Source organism: Rhipicephalus sanguineus, chromosome 3 (genome assembly GCF_013339695.2).
Source record: "Rhipicephalus sanguineus isolate Rsan-2018 chromosome 3, BIME_Rsan_1.4, whole genome shotgun sequence".
Lineage (NCBI taxonomy): Eukaryota > Metazoa > Arthropoda > Arachnida > Ixodida > Ixodidae > Rhipicephalus > Rhipicephalus sanguineus.
The window spans coordinates 222,603,141-222,624,950 of NC_051178.1; the positions used below are offsets into that span (position 1 = coordinate 222,603,141).

General features: G+C 49.0%; 1 protein-coding gene across 1 annotated transcript in view; it reads right to left on the reverse strand.

Moving 5' to 3' along the window:
* The window catches only part of LOC119388332 (golgin-45-like), a 185,662-nt gene extending 164,825 nt beyond the window's left edge, over positions 1-20,837 (reverse strand). The window contains 2 exon segments of the mRNA XM_037656037.2: positions 20,485-20,553; positions 20,556-20,837. Coding sequence (XP_037511965.2) covers positions 20,485-20,553; positions 20,556-20,816 — 330 coding nt within the window. The 5' untranslated portion in view covers positions 20,817-20,837.
* Positions 20,838-21,810: the final 973 nt, after the last annotated feature.

Consider the following 21,810-nt stretch of genomic DNA (forward strand, 5'->3'; position numbering starts at 1 on the left):
ATGAACCACTTCTTCTCCTTTTTGTGCCAGGGCGCAAAGAAGGCCCGGACTTCATGCCTCAGTCTGCCTTTATCAGCCCAAGGATTCGCACCGCTTTTTACGGTGTTGAGTGCTGTTCTCAACTTGTTTGTGCCATTCCTTTGTATCCATATAACCCAGTCACCTAATTAAAAGTTTTGGTTTAAAGAAGTTAATTGTATTCGACCCGTTATCTGGCTGGCTAGCTACACGACTTTTCTGATTCCATTGGAAAAGTCACCGCGAGGCCAGCATAGCGCCTCTTTATAGTTCAAGAAAGAAACACATAAGCACCACCCATCACACACAAACATTAGGATGTCTACATGTGTATTTCAGAATGCTTGCCAATTTTTCTGGCCAGATTCTGCTTCTGTGCATCTTCATTCAAATTTAGTCACTTTCCTGTCACGTGTCGTCCCGGTGTTCCGCTGCACTTTGTGTGCGCCGGGCGCAATCAGTTTCGATTTCACCCTTGAAATTTAATCATGAATATTCGAATATGTGCAACTTTGTGTGCCGATTTCAAATATGCAATTATTTTTCTAGTATAACATGTAGTTTTTAAAACATCAAACATTTTATATGCTTTTTGGGAGCCCCAGTTTGCCTAACTGAGAGAGTTACAAAGTAATTAAGCACATGAGAATGACCTGGAATGAGTACAGAGTGCAAGAAAACAAGAATGGATGTTCTAAACCCATTTGAACAAAAGTTATGGCACGATGAACATTCCAAATCAGTCTACTCCAAGCTGGGAATTCAGCCACCAATATTAAACGTGCCACAACTTTGTTCAAATGGGCTTACAACATCCATTCTTGTTTTCTTGCACTCTGTACTCATTCCAGGTCATTCTGACGTGCTTAATTACTTTGCGTCTCTTTCAGTTTAGGCAAACTATGGCTCCTATAATGGCACCTGGAATTCGAAAACTACATAAAGTACTGTACTAAGAAAAAAATTGCATATTTGAAATCAGCACACAAATATACATAACTCAGTGAGTTTCATTTAAATTGGTGAAGAATTGTAAAAAAAGTTTTCAGGTGCAGTCTCCCCCTTAAAGGGCCCCTCACCAGGCCACATAGCAAATACTAGTTAGACGCTGGAAGTTGTTGTGTGCCCAATGAAGATCAGTATGCCGCAGAATTTTTCAAATCGGTTCATTACGAGCTGAGAAAAACAATAATTTGTAGCGGCGCGAAACCATCATGCGAGGAGGCGAGTTTCAAACCCTTGCCACTCGCTCCGTGTAGCCTTAGCAAGCCAAATCCCTTCCCTGCGCTCTTCACTTGACACATACGCATGAACACGTCATGCACATGCATGGTCACGTGCACATGACGTGCCCGAGCACGCGAGCGGCGTTGCACGGCCACTACCTTTTTTTTTTATGTAGCGGCCGCGGGCGTTTTGTCGGCGTTCTCTGTGGTGTACTGCCCGTTTCTGCGGGACGGGCATGAAAGTTGAGCCATTTGTACGGGCACGAGAGTGGCGGTATCATGAGCCAGTGCCGCATTAACGTTTACTTGGACGCGGTAAAATAAATGAGCATAATGAGTGCTCGAACGCGCCAGAACATTACTTTCGTTTCCAGGGCTGGCGTCTGCTCGATGCGCTAACCGCGGGGACACAAACGCATGGGAAAGGGAGGCACATTAGCCCCGCATCTCGCTGCAATTCACGAAAAAAAAAAATGAAAAAGACGCACACATTCCCTTTGTGTGTCTCATTATTTCTCTCAAGTTTTATTAATCTATTCAAGCAACAAATTACACAAACTACACATGTCGTGTCAAATAATTATCCCAGTGTCACGTGCAACTGTTGGCGACGTCAGAGCACAGTCGTCTACGTAGAGGAGCGACGTCACAGCACTACCATCTACGTAGGGCCATTTTCTCATGTACGTCATCCCCTCATTCTCTAAAGCGCGCGCCCGCGAGAGGAAGGGCAAGCAGCGTTCACCTTGAAATTTCACCCATTTTCGTGTCGCGTAGCGTTGCAAACTTTGGCACACGTGATCGTGAACGCCCAGTGTATGCATTGCGCTCGTTAGCTCAAAATTGTCAAACCTTATGAGGGGCCCTTTAACTGAGATGTTTTTCCGCCTCGTCGTGGAGTGCATGTACGAAAATGACAAGAGCTTTACTGTTAAAGGATTTTTATTTAAAAAATCTGCACTGTTTAAAAAAAACACCCTGTATAGCCGAAAGAATTTTTCGATAAGCTAAAGGAGGACCGAAGATATAGTGATCGCTATATTTACCCTCTCAACTCCCTCTCAACTCGCTTCTTCCGGAAGAGAGAGGGAGCGCCGTTTGAGGTGCCCTGCCCAGTGCATTACGTCACCTTGCTTCAATGCCGTGTGGTTTCCTTTCTGTGTAACTTGGCGGTGTTGACAGCTGCTGCTGGCAACTACTAATAGTTCCAGTCGACTGCTTCTCGCTGCGCGGTGCAGTCTGGCACGGTCTATCGCGTCTGGGTTGTAAACGCAAAAGACGCGATCTATTTGCATTGATACTGTCGTTACTTCGCTTATGTCGCATTGATACTGATACTTCGCATTAGCACTGTCGTTACTTCGCCATATCAGCAAAGTGAATGATGTTAGAGGAGCTTGCTCGGAGATGATGGGGTAACCCGGGAATCCTCCGTACACATTCCTCTACCATTATATATAGACGTGACAACGCTGCACCTGTGGCTATGGTGTGGCCGAACGTGTGGTCGAGGAAGTCGCGCTTAAAGCACACGTCAGCGCCGCCAACCTAAGGTTGCGACCGCTTTTGGCACTTGGCCGTGGCATCCCACGCCCGCACTTCTTCGGGGTTTTCTTGCCGCTACTTCCGTGCTGCTTCTGCTTCGTGACCTCTCACCGCAGGGTCCGCTTGACGGCGCGCCCGCTTCTCTTCTGCTTCGCTGGCCCGCACCTCCGAGTTTGCGGGACGGCGAGCCCTCTTCGCTTCTCGTCCTGAGTGAGCTTCCGGCAAAGAGAAAGGAAGGCGCCAAACGATAAGCGCGGCCCTCTAGTGGTCACCTATCTAACTAGCGCACGTTGCCGGGGGTGCGTGTGCGCCGCCACATCTAGTGAGCATTCTTGAAATCACCGGAGAGAGCGCAGCTGCGCCTATGGCGAGACCAATGAGAACTAGTTTACACGCCGCTGACAACGGACAAGGCGAGAGCATGAGAAGCATGGTGAGTAAGCTCCAAGAAAAAGGAAAACGCGATTATTTTTAGGTGCCGCTGTGAACGGGAGGGAAACGAGGTAAAATGCCCTTCGACCTTCGGACGGCTGCAGCCTGCCTGCTCATCGGCGAGAGCGAGGAAATCAGATGATCAGATGCGTCGGAATACAAGCGGATTTGAGAAAGCATCGAAACGTACGTGCGCGCAAAGGGAAAAAAAAAGCAAAAAAGAAAGAAACGCAGAAAACAGCTGTCAAGACAATCCCTTCATTTCTCTCGTTCCCGAACGTTGTGCCACTCCAATATATCTATAAATGCTTCTGAGGGTTTCTCCTTGCAGTTTTCAGCAGTGTTGGTTATGCACGGCTTGCACGGTGTGCTTTTTATTTCATATTATAACGATGTATGCCTTCCTACGACGTTGTGCTGGTAAAAGGTGGCCTACGCTGGTGAGAATACACTGGTAAGACTGGCAGTAGGTGGACCAAGTGATTGCGATCTATTTTCGGAGTTCATTCCAGTTGGTAATACAAGTGCGAATAAGCTTCCGGACCAGTGGCGTAGCCAGGGGGTGGCACCCTGGGCCAGTGCCCCTCCCTCCCTCATTTGAACGTTGTGAGTGTGAGCATGAGTGAGTACTCATGAGTGTGAGTGGACATGAGTGTGAACGTGAGTGAGCGCTCATGAGTGTGAGTGGACGTGAGTGAGAACGTGAGTGAGCACTCATGAGGGTGAGTAGGCGTGAGTATGAACGTGAGTGAGTGCTCATGAGTGTGAACGGACGTGAGTGTGAACGTGAGTGAGCACTCATGAGGGTGAGTAGGCGTGAGTGTGAACGTGAGGGAGCACTCATGAGGGTGAGTAGGCGTGAGTGAGTACTCATGAGTGTAAGTAGATGTATGAACGTAAGTGAGTGCTCATGACTGTGAGTGGACGTGAGTGTGAACGTGAGTGAGCACTCATGAGGGTGAGTAGGCGTGAGTGTGAACGTGAGTGAGCACTCATGAGGGTGAGTAGGCATGAGTGTGAACGTGAGTGAGTACTCATGAGTGTGAGTAGATGTGAGTATGAACATGAGTGAGTGCTCATGAGTGTGAGTGGACGTGAGTGAGTACTCATGAGTGTGAGTAGGAATGAGTATGAACGTGAGTGAGTGCTCATGAGTGTGAGTGGACGTGAGTGTGAACGTCAGTGAGCACTCATGAGGGTGAGTAGGCGTGAGTACGAATGCGAGTGAGTGTGAGTAGTCGTGAGTTTGGACGTGAGTGAGCACTCATGAGGGTACTCATTAGTGTGAGTAACTGAGATAAGTATGAACATGAATGAGTGCTCATGAGAGTGAGTAGTCATGAGTATGAACGTGAGTGAGCACTCATGAGTGTGGAGTAGGGTATAGTATGAACGTGAGTGAGGTGCTCGAGTGTGAGTAGGCGTATGAAGTGAGTGAGTACTCATGAGTGTGAGTGGGCTGTGAACGTGAGTGAGCACTCATGAGGGTGAGTAGGCGTGAGTGAGTACTCATGAGTGTGAGTAGATGCAGTATGAACGTGAGTACCAATGAGTGTGAGTAGACGTATGAGCATGAGTACTCTTGAGTGTGAGTAGACGGGAGCTCTATGTAAGTACAGTAGACTCCCGTTAAGACGAACTCGAAGGGACCGCGGTCATCTGTTCGTCTTATCAGGAGTTCAGCTTATCAGAAGTGCTCCCAAAAAGAGAGATGCTAACTGGCCAAGTGCGTCTAAATATGTTACTTGAAAACACTGAATGGAGTAGACTTACAATGGGGGCAAAAAGACAAGGAAAAAGCATTTATTCGGCTCAGCTTGATAAAACTATGCCTTGAAGTATAGTATTTAAACGAATCGTACGGAGCATCTGATTCGCGGGTTCAAAAGTAAAATAATTTCATGAAGATACTGCTACCACATTTTAATGATAAAACTGTAGCACGCTCCTGTGTTGACAATTACAAAAAAAAAAGAGAGAGAGAGAGAGAAGCACAATTTTCCTTCAAATAATGTAAATTTATTGTCCTGGCAGTTCCTTTTCTTCTGTGAGCCTGTTTTGCTGGCTCTAAGATCACTTCTGGATACGCCTCGGTCGCGTGCTGTTGCCTTGACAAAGTCATGATACGCTGAGTTGCTTAAGAAAGTCTGCAAGGTTTTCTTCGAGGTTCGGATATTGTCCCGTTTTCGGCCCGTAGTAACTTTTCCTGATCGACGGGTAGCTGAAGATATCCCATTGCGCCATTCACGGTCACAAGCCTCGCGTACAGGAAAAAGACGCGACGCAGCTATATTCAGCGTGCGAAATAGCCCTCCTTTGTCGTGCACTTCCATAATCAAAATGGCTCATCACAATTTGCACTTCACGGGCAACAGATACAACGCGCACAGGTCCTACGCGAACCAACGCTCGCGAACTGACCACAAGTGTGCTCGACCGCCATTGTGTGATGGCGATGACAATTGTACAGTATGGTCCACTCTTAGAGGGAACACGCGAGCGCGCGGCGGCGGTCCGCGGAGCGCTAACTGCTGGCGAGATTTGGAAACGCGGAGCATGCGCGTAGAATCACCAGGGCGGTTCGTGTCCCCCATCGTCTGCTACTTCTTCGCCCAGCGCTAGGCGCGCTAGCGAAATTCTATATTTCTACGGAAATTTCCTTGTCTGTTATTAAAAGCGGCCGGCTGGTGCAAGCAGCATGTTGAAAGCTTACGACTAATTTATCGGTGAGCACTTGTGCTAGTTGCTAATCCATTATGAGGGAAACTGTGAAAAAAAAAAAAAAAGGACTACGTCGACAAAGGGAGAACAGAACAGCACAAGCGCATATGCTTGTGCTGTTCTCTCTTTGTCGACGTTGTGTTTTTTTTTTTTTTGCGCAGTTTCCCTCATAATGAACACTTACACTAGGTTACGCAAGTGACAGGCTTCGTTATCACTTTCACAGAATTCCGCAGCTGGGGGCCCCAGTCGAAATTTGGTCGCTGGGGCCGTGAATTGCATCGCATCAAAACTGGCGAGAAAGCAGTGCAACAAACAAACACGTTTTTTTTAAATGCGAAGCATTTCTTGGAGAACTTCTGCGAGTTTGAGCGTATATATCTATCTATCTATCTATCTATCTATCTATCTATCTATCTATCTATCTATCTATCTATCTACCTATCTACCTATCTATCTATCTATCTATCTATCTAGCCGCCTACGACTTTGTGCTCTCCTGGCCGTTCCGTTAATCGGATGTATACCAAAATTGGTATGGAATAACATGACCTTATTACGAACATAAATGACAGGTCATAACATGAAAATCATGACATGCATGTCATGAACAGCATGATTTACATTCCACGGCCTTGGGGCTCTTGCGGCCATTCCGTTAGTTTCATATATACCAAAACTGGTATGACGTGACAAGAGTTCATGGCGAACATAATGACAGGTCCTAACGTGCAAATCATGACACGCATGTCATGTGCGGCATGATTACATGACATGGTCTCGGGGCGCTCGCGGCCGTTTAAATGAATGGATATATACGAAAACTGGTATGACGAGAGATTTCGACATGACAAAAATAACTGACACGTGGTAACATGAAAATCATGACACGCGCGTCATGCACGTCATGCTTTACATGCCACGCTCATGACGCACTCGCGGCCATTTCGCTAGGTTGATATACACCAAAACTGGTATTGCGCGATGTGACTGTATCAAGAACATGAATAACAGGTGGGTAACATGAAAACCATGACATGCATGTCATGTATGTCATGCTTTACATGCCACGCTCATGACGCACTCGCGGCCATTTCGCTAGGTTGATATACACCAAAACTGGTACTGCGCGATGTGAATGTATGAGAACATGAATAACAGGTGGTAACATGAAAAGCATGACATGCATGTCATGTATGTCATGATTTACATGCCACGCTCATGGTGCGTTCGCGGCCGTTTCGCTGCCTTGATATACACCAAAATTGGTATTGCGCGACGCGACTGTGTGACGAACGTAAATTAGAGGTGGTAACATGAAAATCATGATACGCGTGTCATGCACGACATAATTTACGTGCCACGCTCATGACGCACTCGCGGCCGTTTCGCTAGGTTGATATACACCAAAACTGGTATTGCGCGATGTGACTGTATGGAGAACACGAATAACAGGTGGTAACATGAAAAACCATGACAGGCATGTCATGTATGTCATGATTTACGTGCCACGCTCATGGTGCATTTTCGGCCGTTTCGCTGGCTTGATATACACCAAAATTGGTATTGCGCGACGCGACTGTATGACGAGCGTAAATTAGAGGTGGTAATATGAAAATCATGCCATGCGTGTCATGTACGACATGATTTACATGGCACACTCATGGTGCGCTCGCGGCCGTTTCGCTAGATTGATATGCACCAAAATTGGTATTACACAACGTGACTGTATGACAAACATATATGACAGATGGTAACTTGAAAATTATGATATGCATATCATTTACGGCATGATTTACATGCCACGCTCATTGTCCGATCGCGGCCGTTTCGCTAGCTTGATATACACCAAAATTGGCATTGCGTGACGCGAATGTATGACGAACATAAATGACAGGTGGTAACATGATAACCATGACATGCATGTCATGTGTGGCATGATATACATGCCATGGTCATGGTTGACTCGCGGTCATTTCGCTCGTTCGATATACACCAAAATTGGTATTGTGCGATGTGAATGTATGACGAACATAAATAACAGGTCCTAACATGCGAATTATGTTATGCATGTCATGTACGGTATGATTTACATGATACTGTTATGGTTCCGGCCGTTTAGATAACTGGATATATACCAATTTGTACGGCATGACAGGAGTGCGTGATGAACGTAATTGACCGGTCATGCAGTATATCCAGAATATACGTTTCATTGGCATGGTATATACCACATTGTACATGCACGCGTGCATGGCAAACATGCGATATATGGTGAACTAGATGCCATGGCATGAATGATTTCATTTGGCTCAAAAATAAACAAAGCGATGTATGCAGCTCTTTGCTGGCTGCTTCGCATTGCATCGATTCCCACAGTGCGTGGGGTCTGCCGGAGTTTTTTCTGCCTGCTGATTACGCGACGAGGCGCAGAAAGAGTTGTGGCTACGTGAATCGCACTGCTGAAAAACGGAAGCGCTGTCCAGCGCTCGCCAAGCGCAGGGCCGGCAATTGTAGCAGACGAACAGCGGCAAACGCGGCCCTTACGCCTTTATGCGCGTGCGCCGCGTTTACAAATCTCGCCGCCAGTTTGCGCCACGCGGGCCGCCGGCCACGCGATCGCGTGTTCCCTCTAACAGTGGACCGCGCTGTACCTGACCCTCTGACGGGAGTGCGCCGCAAACGTGGTTTCGGTTTCGTACTTCTTCTTCTTCAGTGGTTATTCAGGAAAGGAAAAAGGCACCTAATTTCTGTCTGCCTATAGGCGACACAGCGCAGTGCCTTGTAGGGGTGGGGGGTAAGGAGGGAATAAAAGAATAGTAGGAAAATAGAGAGAAAAGTGAGAGGAGCACATCCATCCAACGAAGAGAAAAGAGGACAGGAAAGATTGGGAAACGGTCACGGGAGTTCAGGGACGGGTCCGCGAAACACAGCTAGAGGCACAGTGCACAACATCGACGAAACGGAGAAGGTCCCGACGATGAGCGGCGCACGGCATAGCGGGCGAGCAGACCGTCACGGGGCGCCGGTCAGCGAGAGGTACGAGGAGTAATCCAGGACATCGCGGCCGGCACGTCCGTCTTGCTTGGAATCCAGCGAGCGAATCTCGTACTCGATTGTAATGCACAGACAATTTTTGTTCCCGTTGTCGCTTTCTCTCTTTTTTTTTTTCTTTTTTTTCCCCTTCACTCCCCTTGCGTTGCCTCTCTGACCTCGGCTGAGAGGTCAGAGGGGCCCCAAGCTCTTGTGTTCTTCTGTTCTCCTTTGTACTCCAGCTGGGAAACCGAAGGGGGGGAATACAAAAGGACGCAATGGCTTGGGGGTCTAAGTGTATATCCCCCTACTCTTTTTGTTGCTTTCTTTGTGATAAGCCCGCACCTCCCCCACCCACAGGCTGGGGGTGAGGGGGATACCGGCTTTATCCGCTGACCGTTCTTTTTCGTTTTCGCGATTTGCTTCGCGTCCGTCTTTGCTCCGGAAAGCGCTTCTTTTTTGCTTTTTCTCGGTCGCCTAGCTGCCCCACCAAGACTGCAGTGTTCGTTTCGCAGAATCGCCAGTGTTGTCGATCACCGCGAAAGTTCGTCTTAACAGAAGAGTACAGTCAGGTGGTTCGTCTTAAGCGAATTTTTTTTTTTTTTTTGCATTGAGTCTATGGGAAACCAAACAAACGGTCCCATGTTGTTCGGCATAAGCGAGAATTCGTCTTAACCGAGTTCGTCTTAACGGGAGTTCTGTATTGCCGACAGTGAGTGGACGTGAGAATGAACGTGAGTACCGATGACTGTATGTTGCCATGAGTATAACGTAAGTGATTACCGATGACTGTGAGTAGACGTGAGTGTGAACGTGGGTGAGCTCTCATGAAAGTGAATAGACGTGAGTATGATGTGAGTATCGACGAAGGTAAGAGGATGCGACTATGAACGTGAGTGACTACCGATGAGTGTGAGTTGGCGTGAGTATAACAGTGACCGAGTGATCGTGAGCGTGAGTAGACGTATGAACGTGAGTGAGCACCAGTGAGTGCGAGTAGACGATAATGAACGTGAGTGAGTACTCATTTGTGCGAGTAGACATAGTATGAACGTGAGTGAGTAGAAGTGAGTACGAACGTGAGTGAGTGCTGATGAGTGTGAGTATACATGAGTATGAACCTGAGTGAGTGCCGATGTATGTGAGTATCGACGGCTGTGAGTGGAAATGAGAATGAACGTAAGTGAGCCCCGATGAGTGTGAATATAAAAGTGAATGATTTGGATTTGAACCCGCTCTTTATGCAACGCACCGTAACTACACCTATGGCACGAGTGTTTTACTTTTAGCAATTTCTCAACGAAAACTAATTTAAGAAAAAAGAAGGCGGGAACCTCGTTTTGTAATAGTCGCACGCTATGCGTGAATGAAATCACTCCTGTAAAATCACAAATTGCTCCCGGAGTAAGCCCGGCGTTGCGCGGCATATCCGGCGCCTAAGCGCACCCATCGGCAGTCATGGGCACGCCGTTAGGGGTTATTTGCCGCGTCTTTTATAAACGTAATCTGTCCCTAAAGACTCAAACACATGCGTGTGCGAGCGCCCGAACGACACCGAACGCGCGCGGACGCCGTCTGCCTTGAGATCAGACATATCAAATGATATAGAATTACTGCACATAGCCTCCCCCAGGGCCACGTACGCTCATGCTGTTCTATTGCAACGCATAACGTCACCGCAGATGCAGGCAAACCCCGATAACAGCAACCAGAAAGGAGGGTAAAAACGTGCGCGGTGGTGGCCCCGGCAACGCGTGCCGTCGGCATTGTACCGACGAGGCGTCCCGACGAGGCATGTCCAATTTAACCGAATGCCGCGTATGCACTGTAAGGGCCGTACTGAATCTGCGCCTCAAACTATCGTCTTTAATAAGGAAAATCCATTATATTATTTAGTACACCGAAGTGTTCCCCACAAAGATTGACATTTTCACGTTTCCGCGAGTGGACGCGCGCTGCACCTTGAATATCGCTGCAAATGTTATTAGGCCTTACATGAAACCGCATCTCAAAGCGACAAACTGTGCCTTCAGCAGTGCAGACACAATCTGTGGAGTCAGCAAACAATCGCCCTTGATAATTTATTGCATAGCTCATATAGCGGGAGGACGCGCATAACGGTCGCAACCCGTTCAATGACAGTTTTAGTTGGGCGTCCGCAACAGCTCGGCGGACTGACGCTGCCAGCCATTCCGCAAGACACTTTTATAAAGTTGTGCGTACGTAACTAGCCTACGTACGCAGCAAGGCTGCAGGAGAGAAGTGCGCATGCGCAGTACGTAGCGTATTTATTCCAGGTATGCGCGCGTATACGCCTGTAACAAGACGCTGCGTACATAACGCAACGCTTAAACGTTGCTTTCTCGCCAGACCTCGAACAAACCAGAAACGAGAGCACATGATGGCTGCAGTGGCTTTCGACGCAGACAGCAACAGCGAACCCGACGCAAGTCGTGTGTACTCCACATTGAAAGGACATGTTTCCACGCCAGACAAGGTACTACAATCAAGAGGCACGTTCCAGCGTGCTGACGAGCGGGAAGACATAGCCTGGCGTCTCACAAAAATCCTCCAGCAACTGTCTTCGACAGGTTGTGTGCGGGAACGCGTTAATCTCTCTGTCAGGCCTCTCGGCGAATGCCCCCGTAAAGAAAATAAAAACAAAAAAACATGGCTGATCCATCTGTCATAGGAATCGGTATAACACGAAAGTGAAACGTGTCTTCGCAGACGTAGTTGAGCGTTTGTTGTGCATTCTTTCGCCCCAAGGGCGAAGGAATGAATGCTACAGCAACAAATTGTAATGTCACGCGAAGAACGGCAAGCAGCTCGAAACTTGCAACGCGCTGCTCAAGCAGAAAGGACGCACAAAACGAACATACATAGGATGAGAGCGAACTGTCACATTTGTAACATATTTCTGCGTGAGCACCGCGCTACTTTCGCGAAAGTGGCCGCTGCAGTGAGCCAAGTGACCTTCGTGCTCTCAACGCAAGACATACGAACCACCGAGATCACGAGATAAGCGCACGCACGAGCGACCACGCCCTGTAGAGGCAGGCGCTTGTCGCAACGGCAGCAACTTAAAGCGCGCTCTTCGAGCCCTTCGCGCCATCTCGCTAGTGATAACGAAAACATGCTGTAAAGCCGATCTCCGAGTACCGCCACCGGCAAATGATGTATATAAATGGCTCGCCGTTAGCATTGCGAAGAACGTGCCGTCCGTGGCCGAATCGTTTCACGCTGCGGAGCGAGGGGTCGTAAGTTCGATTCCCGGTGATGGAACTTTTTCTTCTGGTTTTTTTTTCTTTGCCCACTGTTAGTCTTTACATTTTACAACGTCATATCCGTGAAGGAAATACGTCAGTTGAGCCGTGGTGGACCCGGGCATAAAACACTTTCGTGTTAAAATAATCTTGGTACGTGCTTTTATTCAAACTGACACATAACGCGCCTTGAGCGTTGTGCGAGCTTTAACTCCTTGAAAGTGTTGCTTGTAGATCAGAAACTCAAGAATACGTTGAATACGACCAGTTGCTGCACAATACTAAGTCTCATTCACGGCTGCGCAGGATGGGACAGCTTTTAGCTACTGGCATTCCCCAGAATGTTTGTATTTCTGGAAATCAAGCTGCATTGTATTGTATTGTTCTATCCAGTGTGGCTGTGCCTCATTAGATGCCCTTCTTTAGTAGTCCACCCAGCTTCAAAGCTCTGCACGCATAAAAAAGTTGAACGTACACGGCAAAGGCCAACGCGCGCTACCAATGCTCCCCGGAACGGCGTTAAAAATGTACACAGCCAACGCCGTGGTCTGATGTGTACGCTGATGGCCGTTACCCTGGCCATCGAGGTCTTGCGCGCAGATCACAGAGGCCACGTTGTTACTGGGACCTAGTATACTTCCGACGTCGGTGGCGCTGATAAGCAATCGAAAACAATTACATCTCGAATATGACTTGTCTCGTTGAGCGAAACGTACCACAGCAGGGTAAACTAAAAATGTTGCGGCGCGCTTCGCTTGCAGCGTACGCAACGTATCGTGCACTGCGCACTCAAAATCTGCGTACGCCCAACTAAAAGTGTATTCGCAATGGCAGGCTGCGTCCGCAGAGCTGTTGCAGACGCTCAACTAAAATTGTCTATTAAGACGCGCACGTTTCCCGTGAATATGGCCTCCTCCAAGCGTCCCTTCCACGGAGCCTTCCGCGTGAGCGCAACCGAAGACCGAAGATGCGCACATTTTCTCGAACATAAAACTACAAAAATTGGGGGACCCGTAAGCTTCGCCTTTAAGAGTTGAACGCAATAGCGAAATCCGGCCCCTAGTGCGCACTTCAACCACTAAGTGCATACTTATTAATGTGTATTGTTACACACACACACGCACACAGACACACGCGCGCGCGAATGGTACAGGTTTCTGATCTAAAGCAAGAGTCGCATGGCCTCCAAGATATACGCCGCGCGCTCGCCATCTTGGAGGCCATGAAGAGTCTCACAATGCCTCACAGATGGCAGCACATTATCTAGCGTTTGCGGTTTGCTTGATAACGAATCCTCTGGAAAGCTGGCGTCGGCTTGATATGTTTTCCGCTAGATGGGCATAGTTGTCCATTTTTAGAGCTGTTTGAAAGTTCGTGTGTGTTTTTAGCGGCAATGGCTGCACTATCCCGGTCTTTTTCGACGTAGTTTGATGGCCTCCCAAATGCGCCTACAAATCGCCGAATGGGCTCGTTTTCATCGTGACACCTGTCGAACAAAATGCATTAAGGAGACTTCTTCCACTACATGGCCTTTATGTAGTTTTTTTCCGAAGCAGCTACAAGTAACATCGTGGCTTTGTGGTAGGACACCTGCTTGCCACGCAAACGGCCCGGGTTCGATTCTCAATGGGCCCGAAGATTTTATTGTTTATTTTATTTGCATCTTTCTCGATTTTTCGGTCACGGACGATTTTTCGCTCACAACCAACGGTGCCGACACCGACGCCGACATTTCTGCGACACGAGCTCTCTAACGCTATCGCGTTAAAACTACCAAACACTATGGAGATAGGTTTGCACTAGGCTTACCTACGAGCGCGACCGTGTAGGGACACGACGTTCTCCACTGCCGCTGCGTGCGACGACGCTGCGGCCGGGTTCGTCGTTTTCTCCGACACGGCGCAGAAACCACGTACGCACGAGGCAGGGTAACAAAAACGGGTTTATTAACCCAAGATGCAGCCCAGTGCGACACTCACGGGCTTGCAGGCCGTATAGGGAACTCCGCAAGACCGAGCAAGTACGCTTGCCTACGGCGCGACGACTCACGCACGAGGGCCGAAGTCGAACGCACGAACGAGAAGCCGCCTGATCAGCAGCGCGTCACACTCTCGTCAAGGCCTGAGAGCATCTGCCGCGGGCAAGCCCGCGCCAGACAGAAGCGAGCTCAAGGGGGAAGGGGGTTGTCACTGGCGGCCAATGAGGACAGGCGTTGCGCAGTGACGTAAGCTAGCTTGGTGGCGTGAGCATGTGAGCATGTCGAGGCATGCCCGGACGCATGCCCGCGCGCCGGGAAGCTGACGCATGGCTCGCACCAGACAAAGAGGCCTGGCGCTGCCGCCGTGGTCGCCATACTGCCGATTAACGGCGGTTCCCGGCGCTCGAGCCACGCGGGGCCAACACGAGCGCTAGCTGGAGAACGAGGCGCCAAAGGTAAGGGCGCGCTCGATTCCCACAACACGCAACGCACTTCATGAGACAGGGAAAGCAGAGGAGGAGAGGAGGCGCCGCTTCCGCTGCCGCCACTGTCGCGCCCCGGCCTCGCCAGGCAGCGTACGTGAACTGCGCGAACCACGCTGAACGGCAGGCAGCCACGCCGATCGAAACGCGCTGCAAGAGTGACAACTCTTGCATAAAAGTTAAATATCATTTTCTGATTCTACCTTCCAAAAGGGGTCAAATGAATTAACGAAGGGAGTCGGTTGCCGTGACCCCCTTTTTACCTTTTTTTTTTCTTGGAGTGTAGCACTGTTTTGACTACTAATTTTCCTGGGACCAGTGACACGTGCAACATCACCACGAGCAACCTTTTTGCTAATACTAGAGAAAATAAGAGTCCGCCGCGGAGGTGTAGCGGTTACGGTGCTCGGCTAGTGACCCGAAGGTCGTGGGTTCGACCCCGGCCGCGGCGGTCGCATTTCGATGGAGGCGTGGTGGTAGAGGCCCTTATACTGTGCGATGTCAGTGCACGTTAAAGAACACCAGCTGGTCAAAATTTCCGGAGCCCTCCACTGCGGCGTGCCTCATAGTAATATTGTGGTTTTGGCGCGTTAAACCCAGATATTATTATCAGAGAAAATGAGTGAGCGCAACAGTAAATGATTTCGCCAACTAATATAGTGGTGTTCCAGTTTCTAGTCTACTAATTCTACTTCATCACTGGAGTTGGTAATAATGATGCGTTGTCGTTTCTTTATTATTTTTTGTAGTTTTGGAGAGTTTACTTAATGCTTGCCTTCGTGATTTACTTTCAACTTTGTAGAGATAGGTTTGCACTAGGCTTACCTACGAGCGCGACCGTGTAGGGACGCGACGTTCTCCACTGCCGCTGCGTGCGACGACGCTGCGGCCGGGTTCGTCGTATTCTCCGACACGGCGCAGAAACCACGCACGAGGCAGGGTAACAACAACAACGGGTTTATTAACCCAAGATGCAGCACAGTGCGACACTCACGGGCTTGCAGGCCGTATAGGGAACTCCGCAAGACCGAGCAAGTACGCTTGCCTACGGCGCTACGACTATCACACAAAGGGCAGCAGTCGAGCACACGAACGAGAAGCTGCCTGCTAGAGCAGCGCGTGAACCTCTCGTCAAGGCCTGAGAGCATCTCCCCCGGCAGGGTTGCCGTTGGGTAGATTTGAAAGGGAGCCAGAATTCAAGCTAAAAGTAGCCAAAGTAGCCAGGTCTTTTAATCTTATCGCCAAACTTGTAGCCAAATGGCAGAAAAGCGGTATTATGAAAAGAGGTTTTATCATTGAACAATATAATACCATTTTGTGTCAGCAATAAAATAGCATACGAGCACAGTTATTTTCTCCTTCATGCTTGGTCTTCAAGTTGTAAGCAAGTTGCAAATAAATGAACATATTATAAGTTCCGTGCACCTGTATACATTTTATATAGAATAGATATAGTAATTGCCAGAGAGACAGTAAGATTGAAACATTCCAGCCAGCCAGTCAGTAGGAATACTAATGGTAGAAGAAGGTTGTGCTTGAAGTCTGCGACTTCAAGCACGACCAGCTTCAAGTAGCGATATCCGCTTGAAGATGACCGGTCCAGCTTCATTTTGTAGCGGATCTCTGTGTCTGTCAAGTTCACCCGAAAACACGCGCCGTGCATCAGCACTACAAAACTGGCTCGTATACTATAGCGTCAGCATCGATGGCGGGCAGCGTGAACAGCGTGCTAGGCACGCGTTTGCCAACATGCGCGCAACTTCGTCAGTTTGATCTTAGCCAAAAGGCGTACTTAAATTTCATCTTTAATTTATTTGTAAGTTGTATTTCCAATTCCTTAATTTTTATTTAAATTCATAAAACCACCGAAATCATGGCCTATCCCCCATAGTGGGTGTGAGACACTGACTGGGCGAACAAGAACTTCATCATTCCATCTCGGCAGACGCACCGCGCGTTGCGTTCAGGTGCCTTGGCTGACGCGTCAGAAAAGCTTGGAAACAAAGGGTAGTCGTCAGGCTTGCTTGGTATTTTATCTGCAGATAATGAGAAAATGGCTACTGAATGCGCTAAAATAGAGGTTCAAAGTAGCCAGAAAGTAGCCATGGCGCCAACCTGAAATTTTTGTCGCCAGACTGGGTCGTAAAGTAGCCAATTTGGCGCAAAGTAGCCACCAACGGCAACCCTGTCCCCCGGTCAAGCCCGCGCCAGACAGAAGCGAGCTCAAGGGGGAAGGGGGTTGTCACTGGCGGCCAATGAAGACAGGCGTTGCGCAGTGACGTAAGCTAGCTTGGTGGCGTGAGCATGTGAGCATGTCGAGGCATGCCCGGACGCGTGCCCGCGCGCCGGGAAGCTGACGCATGGCACGCACCAGACAAAGAGGCCTGGGGGCTGCCGCCGTGGTCTGCCGATTAACGACGGTTCCCGGCGCTCGAGCCGCGCGGGGCCAACACGCGCGCTAGCTGGGGAACGAGGCGCCAAAGGGAAGGGCGCGCTCGATTCCCACAACTTGCTGTTTCGTAAATCAGTGTGGTTAAGGTGTTGTTCATGATTCCACGTCCATCTTTTCTTCTTGTTCTAAAGCATCATGTGATTTGTCAGGGAAAATGCTAAATTTGTTTTGATCCTGACTGTATCTATCTTGGCCTATCTCTTGCCGGTTTACTTTACTTTTTTTCTCTTCAGATTGAGCGCAATTTTCGGCATCACTAATCATTACATTTTACTTTGGCTAGAGCGAAAACATTTCACGTTGATACTCCGCAAAGTGCAAAAAATAAAAGCCGGAAATGACATCACAGGACAACCTGTATCTGCGCCAGTTCGTAGTCCGTAGAGGTCGGGCTGGTCCGTAAGTTTACTTCTTTCATAATACTTCTCACGCATCCCAGACTTCTCACATGTGCTTAAAAGCAAAAATTGTAGAAAAAAAAAGACGCGATCATTCTGTGCGTTACGGCCTCTGTCTTGACGACGCGACAATATGATAAAGAAGTTTTGGCTACCCCAGCACGATGGCTTTGAAGGAAACGAGGGACCGTGAATATCCTAGAAACCAGAAAAAAGATTCACAGTGCCCCTGATGCATTCTCCTAAGACGGCTTGAATACCAAAGCCATCGGGTGCGACTATTTTACCACGCAATTTACATCGCACAAGCGCCGCTTTGCTTTTTCCTTTTCACACGAAGGTCGTAAAAGGCGAAGGTAGCGCACAGTTTCGCGCTTGAGAGGTCACTAGATTTTTTGAGCCAGCCTTTCGTGCTTCGCGTCAGACATACAAGGCTTTCGCCTTAATAAATTATGAGTTTGTGACGACTTTTTGGCTCTTGCGCATAATGAGGTAGGTAGGTAATGAACTTTAAATTATTTAGAGTCCAACGAGGAATCACTGGCCCGGGCTAGGCCTCCAGGAGCCGTCGTCCGATGAACATCGTGCGACGTCCTCGGCGATAGCCCTGGCTCGCGGGACAGCCCAGATTTGGTCCATTAGATGTGGGCTGAGAATGGCGGCTCACCACCGCTCAGCCAGTTGTCCTGGGGTACACACTCTTTCGTCCGGGTAGTGGCGGCGAATACAGTAGAACCCATACGTTTTTGAAGGGACCGTAGGAAATAAATGTAAGAGACGGGAAACGCAAGAGCCGAAAAACGGGAAAAATGACAAAATATTTAGTGGTACAGAATTTTATTTCAATGCTTACGAGCAGCACGAAAATTGGCGCGCCCAGCCGTGATCTAGTGGATGGATAGAAACGCGGAGCTGGGGTCGGCCTCATCCACAGAAATGTAATCAACGTATGTGGTTTTTTTAACACCAACAGCTGTAGGCATGAAAGAACTAAGCACACGCAATCACGACCAGCGCGGCGAGTCCGACCGCGAACTGCGCGCACGACCATGCGAGCTCCAACCAGCTCAAACTCCTCCCGTCCTCCGACAAATAACGATGATGATGAGTCTACGCCAACGCGATGGCAGAAGTGAATGCCAATCTCGAAGGCCTTGCTTTCGCAAGCAATTACGTCATAGACGCCATGTTTTGTGCAATACAAATCTCAAAGGCTATGCTTTTTGTCAATAGTAAATTCCAATCTCGAAGGCCTTGCGTTCGCGAGCAATTACGTCATAGACGCCATCTTTGCAATACGAATCTCGAAGGCCATGCTTTTGTTTGCATCAATTGAAATATCCTGTTGCTTGCGCCTCTCATGCGGCTAATATTACGGTCAAACCAGGCCAAGCTGCGTGAAATGTACCATGGCCGCTCTCTTCGGAAGTCACTCGGTCGGCTCCGAGCGCACTTCGCGACGTATCATACGGGAACGGTCCGACAGTTACGACGTAACAGCGTGGTTCCCAATACATTGTATCATATGGGAGCTATGCGGGACCGGCGGAAAACTACGTAACAGCCGGGAAAATGCCAGCAGTGAGGAACGTAACAGCGGGGTTCTACTGTACCCCACTCGCACTCCCAAAGTATGTGTGCCATGTCGGCTGTGTCGTGCCTGCACCACGGACAGCCGGGTGACGGGTGGAGCGACGGACACAGCCTGTTCAGATGCCGGGATATTCGAATGTGTCTGTTTGCAGACGTCTCAGGTCAGACGCCTGAGACCTCTCTAGCTGCTTGTGGGGTGGCGTTTTCCTGTAGACCGTAACGAAGCTTGAAAGGCAGCTTTGCCGCATATACGGGGTTGTGATGAGGTGAAGCATATTGAAAATTTGAAGGGGTCACCTTCAATTGGACGTTGATTGTATTTGTCTTTGGGAAGTTCGAATAGTTCGATTAGTAAAATTCCAGTGCGAATCGAATCGAATAGCAAACACTATTTGAAAAATATTCAAAATTTCGAATATTCGCACACCCCTACTGTTTAGTTAGACAGCAATAAAGTGTTTTTGTGCTGCACTAAACGCCTTTGAAGGCTGAGCGCATGCTAGATGTGTAAGGCAACAACCGACATGCACCTGAGGTTCACTAAGCTTGAATTTGCGGTGGTCTAGACTGTGGTGAGATACAGGAGCCCAATGAGAGGCACATAACGCGGAAATACCCCATGTCCAACAGGCCTCCTGTGAGGCAAGGAAACAAATGCACTGAACCAGCCAGTTGAACAGTTGCTTCTCTGTTAGACGTACTTTGCTGCTGGTGCATATGTGCCACTTATTCTGGTGACCACATATTTTTTACGCTGTTGGACACAATAAAAATGAGCCCTTGACCACAACCTAACAAAGAAAACAAGGCCCTCCCCTTCTTTTGTCTCTCTTCATTAACCGCTCACCTCCTCTATTGTTCCTTCTGGAGGAAGACAAGAGCCCTTGCCAAAACTTTGGCTAGAGCGACATTACTATTTCGACCATGCCTTATATCACCTTAATGAGGACACACACCACGAGTGTTTTCTGCTGAAATTGCTAATAAGCACCATATCTTAGTTGGCATTTTTCTTGGTATGAACCATGCAAAAGTGCTCTAGGTACAGCACAGACCTTCGAGACCTTTTGTGACATGATGTGTGCTAACCAAAGCTGACCTAATTTGTTGTTGCGCTCCCAAAGTTTTGTACGGTAAGCCCGTCCACTCAAATAATTCCTGTTGGCATTATCTTTTCAGAATTTTAATGGCCCCCAATCACACTGATAAGTGAACGTTAATGAGTAACAATAGCTTGGACTACCTAAAGAACGAGCCAAAAATGCTGCCTCGAATGCTGGCATGGACACCCTGCAGTGTGAGCCGCCACGTTTCAGCAACAGAAGTGCCCTGCCACCCACCTCGACCTGGACCCGCAGCTGCTCCTGCAGATCCTGAGTGCACTGGTGTGCTTCGTGCAGCAGCCGCTGTTCGAGGGGCCCCCTGGGAGGAAGGAAGGTGGAGTGCCCTCAGGCACTTCCCGCACCACTGCCAGCAAGGGCGGCTCCTCACCACCACCAGGCGGGTGATGCAAGGGGAAGGGGATCTCCAGCGCCGCCAACCGGGTTCTGCAGCGTGTGTCCATCTCACGTACGGGAGTGACCGCAGCCTTGTATGGCTCATAGGGCACAAATTTTGGCTCGCGCCTCCTCACGGGGACTGGAATGTCCTCGTGGTAAGGACTCCATGCCATCCCCGTCACTCCGCACACTCAGCTCTGCAAGCCACACCACTACTATTAGCACAGGCCTGCTTTGAAATCATTACAGGTACAGTCGAGTCCACTTATAACAATACCGGTTTTAACAATATATCGGATATAACATGGACAGCCACGGCACCGTCAGCTTTTCATTGTATTCTATGGCAAAATAAACCGCTTATAACATGCTGTCATGATGCAATATCGGTTATAACAATTAAAGTGGGCACTGGAACCAACCCTGAACAAAACAGAAATGCAAAAACGCTGCGACAATGCCACCCCAACCCCACCTATTACGCAAACGGGCATGAGAGCATACGCGCGACGACCAGGCGATAGCGCACTTGGCCTCGCACGCAGTGAGTGCGCATCGAAGGCTCGCATGCCACTGCTGCTTTCGCCTGCCGCGGCAACGCGGAGGAGCGGGAGGAGGACCGGATGGGTGCCTCTAAGGGCAGTGGGGCAGTTCATTCTGAGGGTGCGCCGCCTGTAGAAAAAGCACCGGGGCGCCTAAGCCGCCGCAGCAGCACGCTGTGTGCACTGTGCCGACCTCCCTATTCTTCGCTAATTTGGCCACATCTCCAGCTCCGCCGTTTGCAGTGCTTTGCACGTGTTCCGAGTCTGGTGCTTACCAGCGTCGTTTTCCTTGCCTGTTGTCACTGTTGCCTCAATCCTCCTGTTTCCGCATGCGCGAACATCATTGCGCGCACAACGATGGCAGACCGTTCTCCAGAAAGCGACACCCCAGTGAAGAGGAAGCGAATGGCAATACCTCATTAAGTGCTCTTGTTTATCATGTTCCCCTCATTAATGCTCTTGTCACGTTTTCTTTGTTATTTTCGGCATAACCCGCTTATAACAATAATCGGTTATAACAATGATATTTTCATGGCACTCAATATTGTTATAAGTGGACTCGACTGTATGCTGCATGTCCCATTCTACACTGACTAAAATGCAATCCATTGAAAAAGACTCTCGC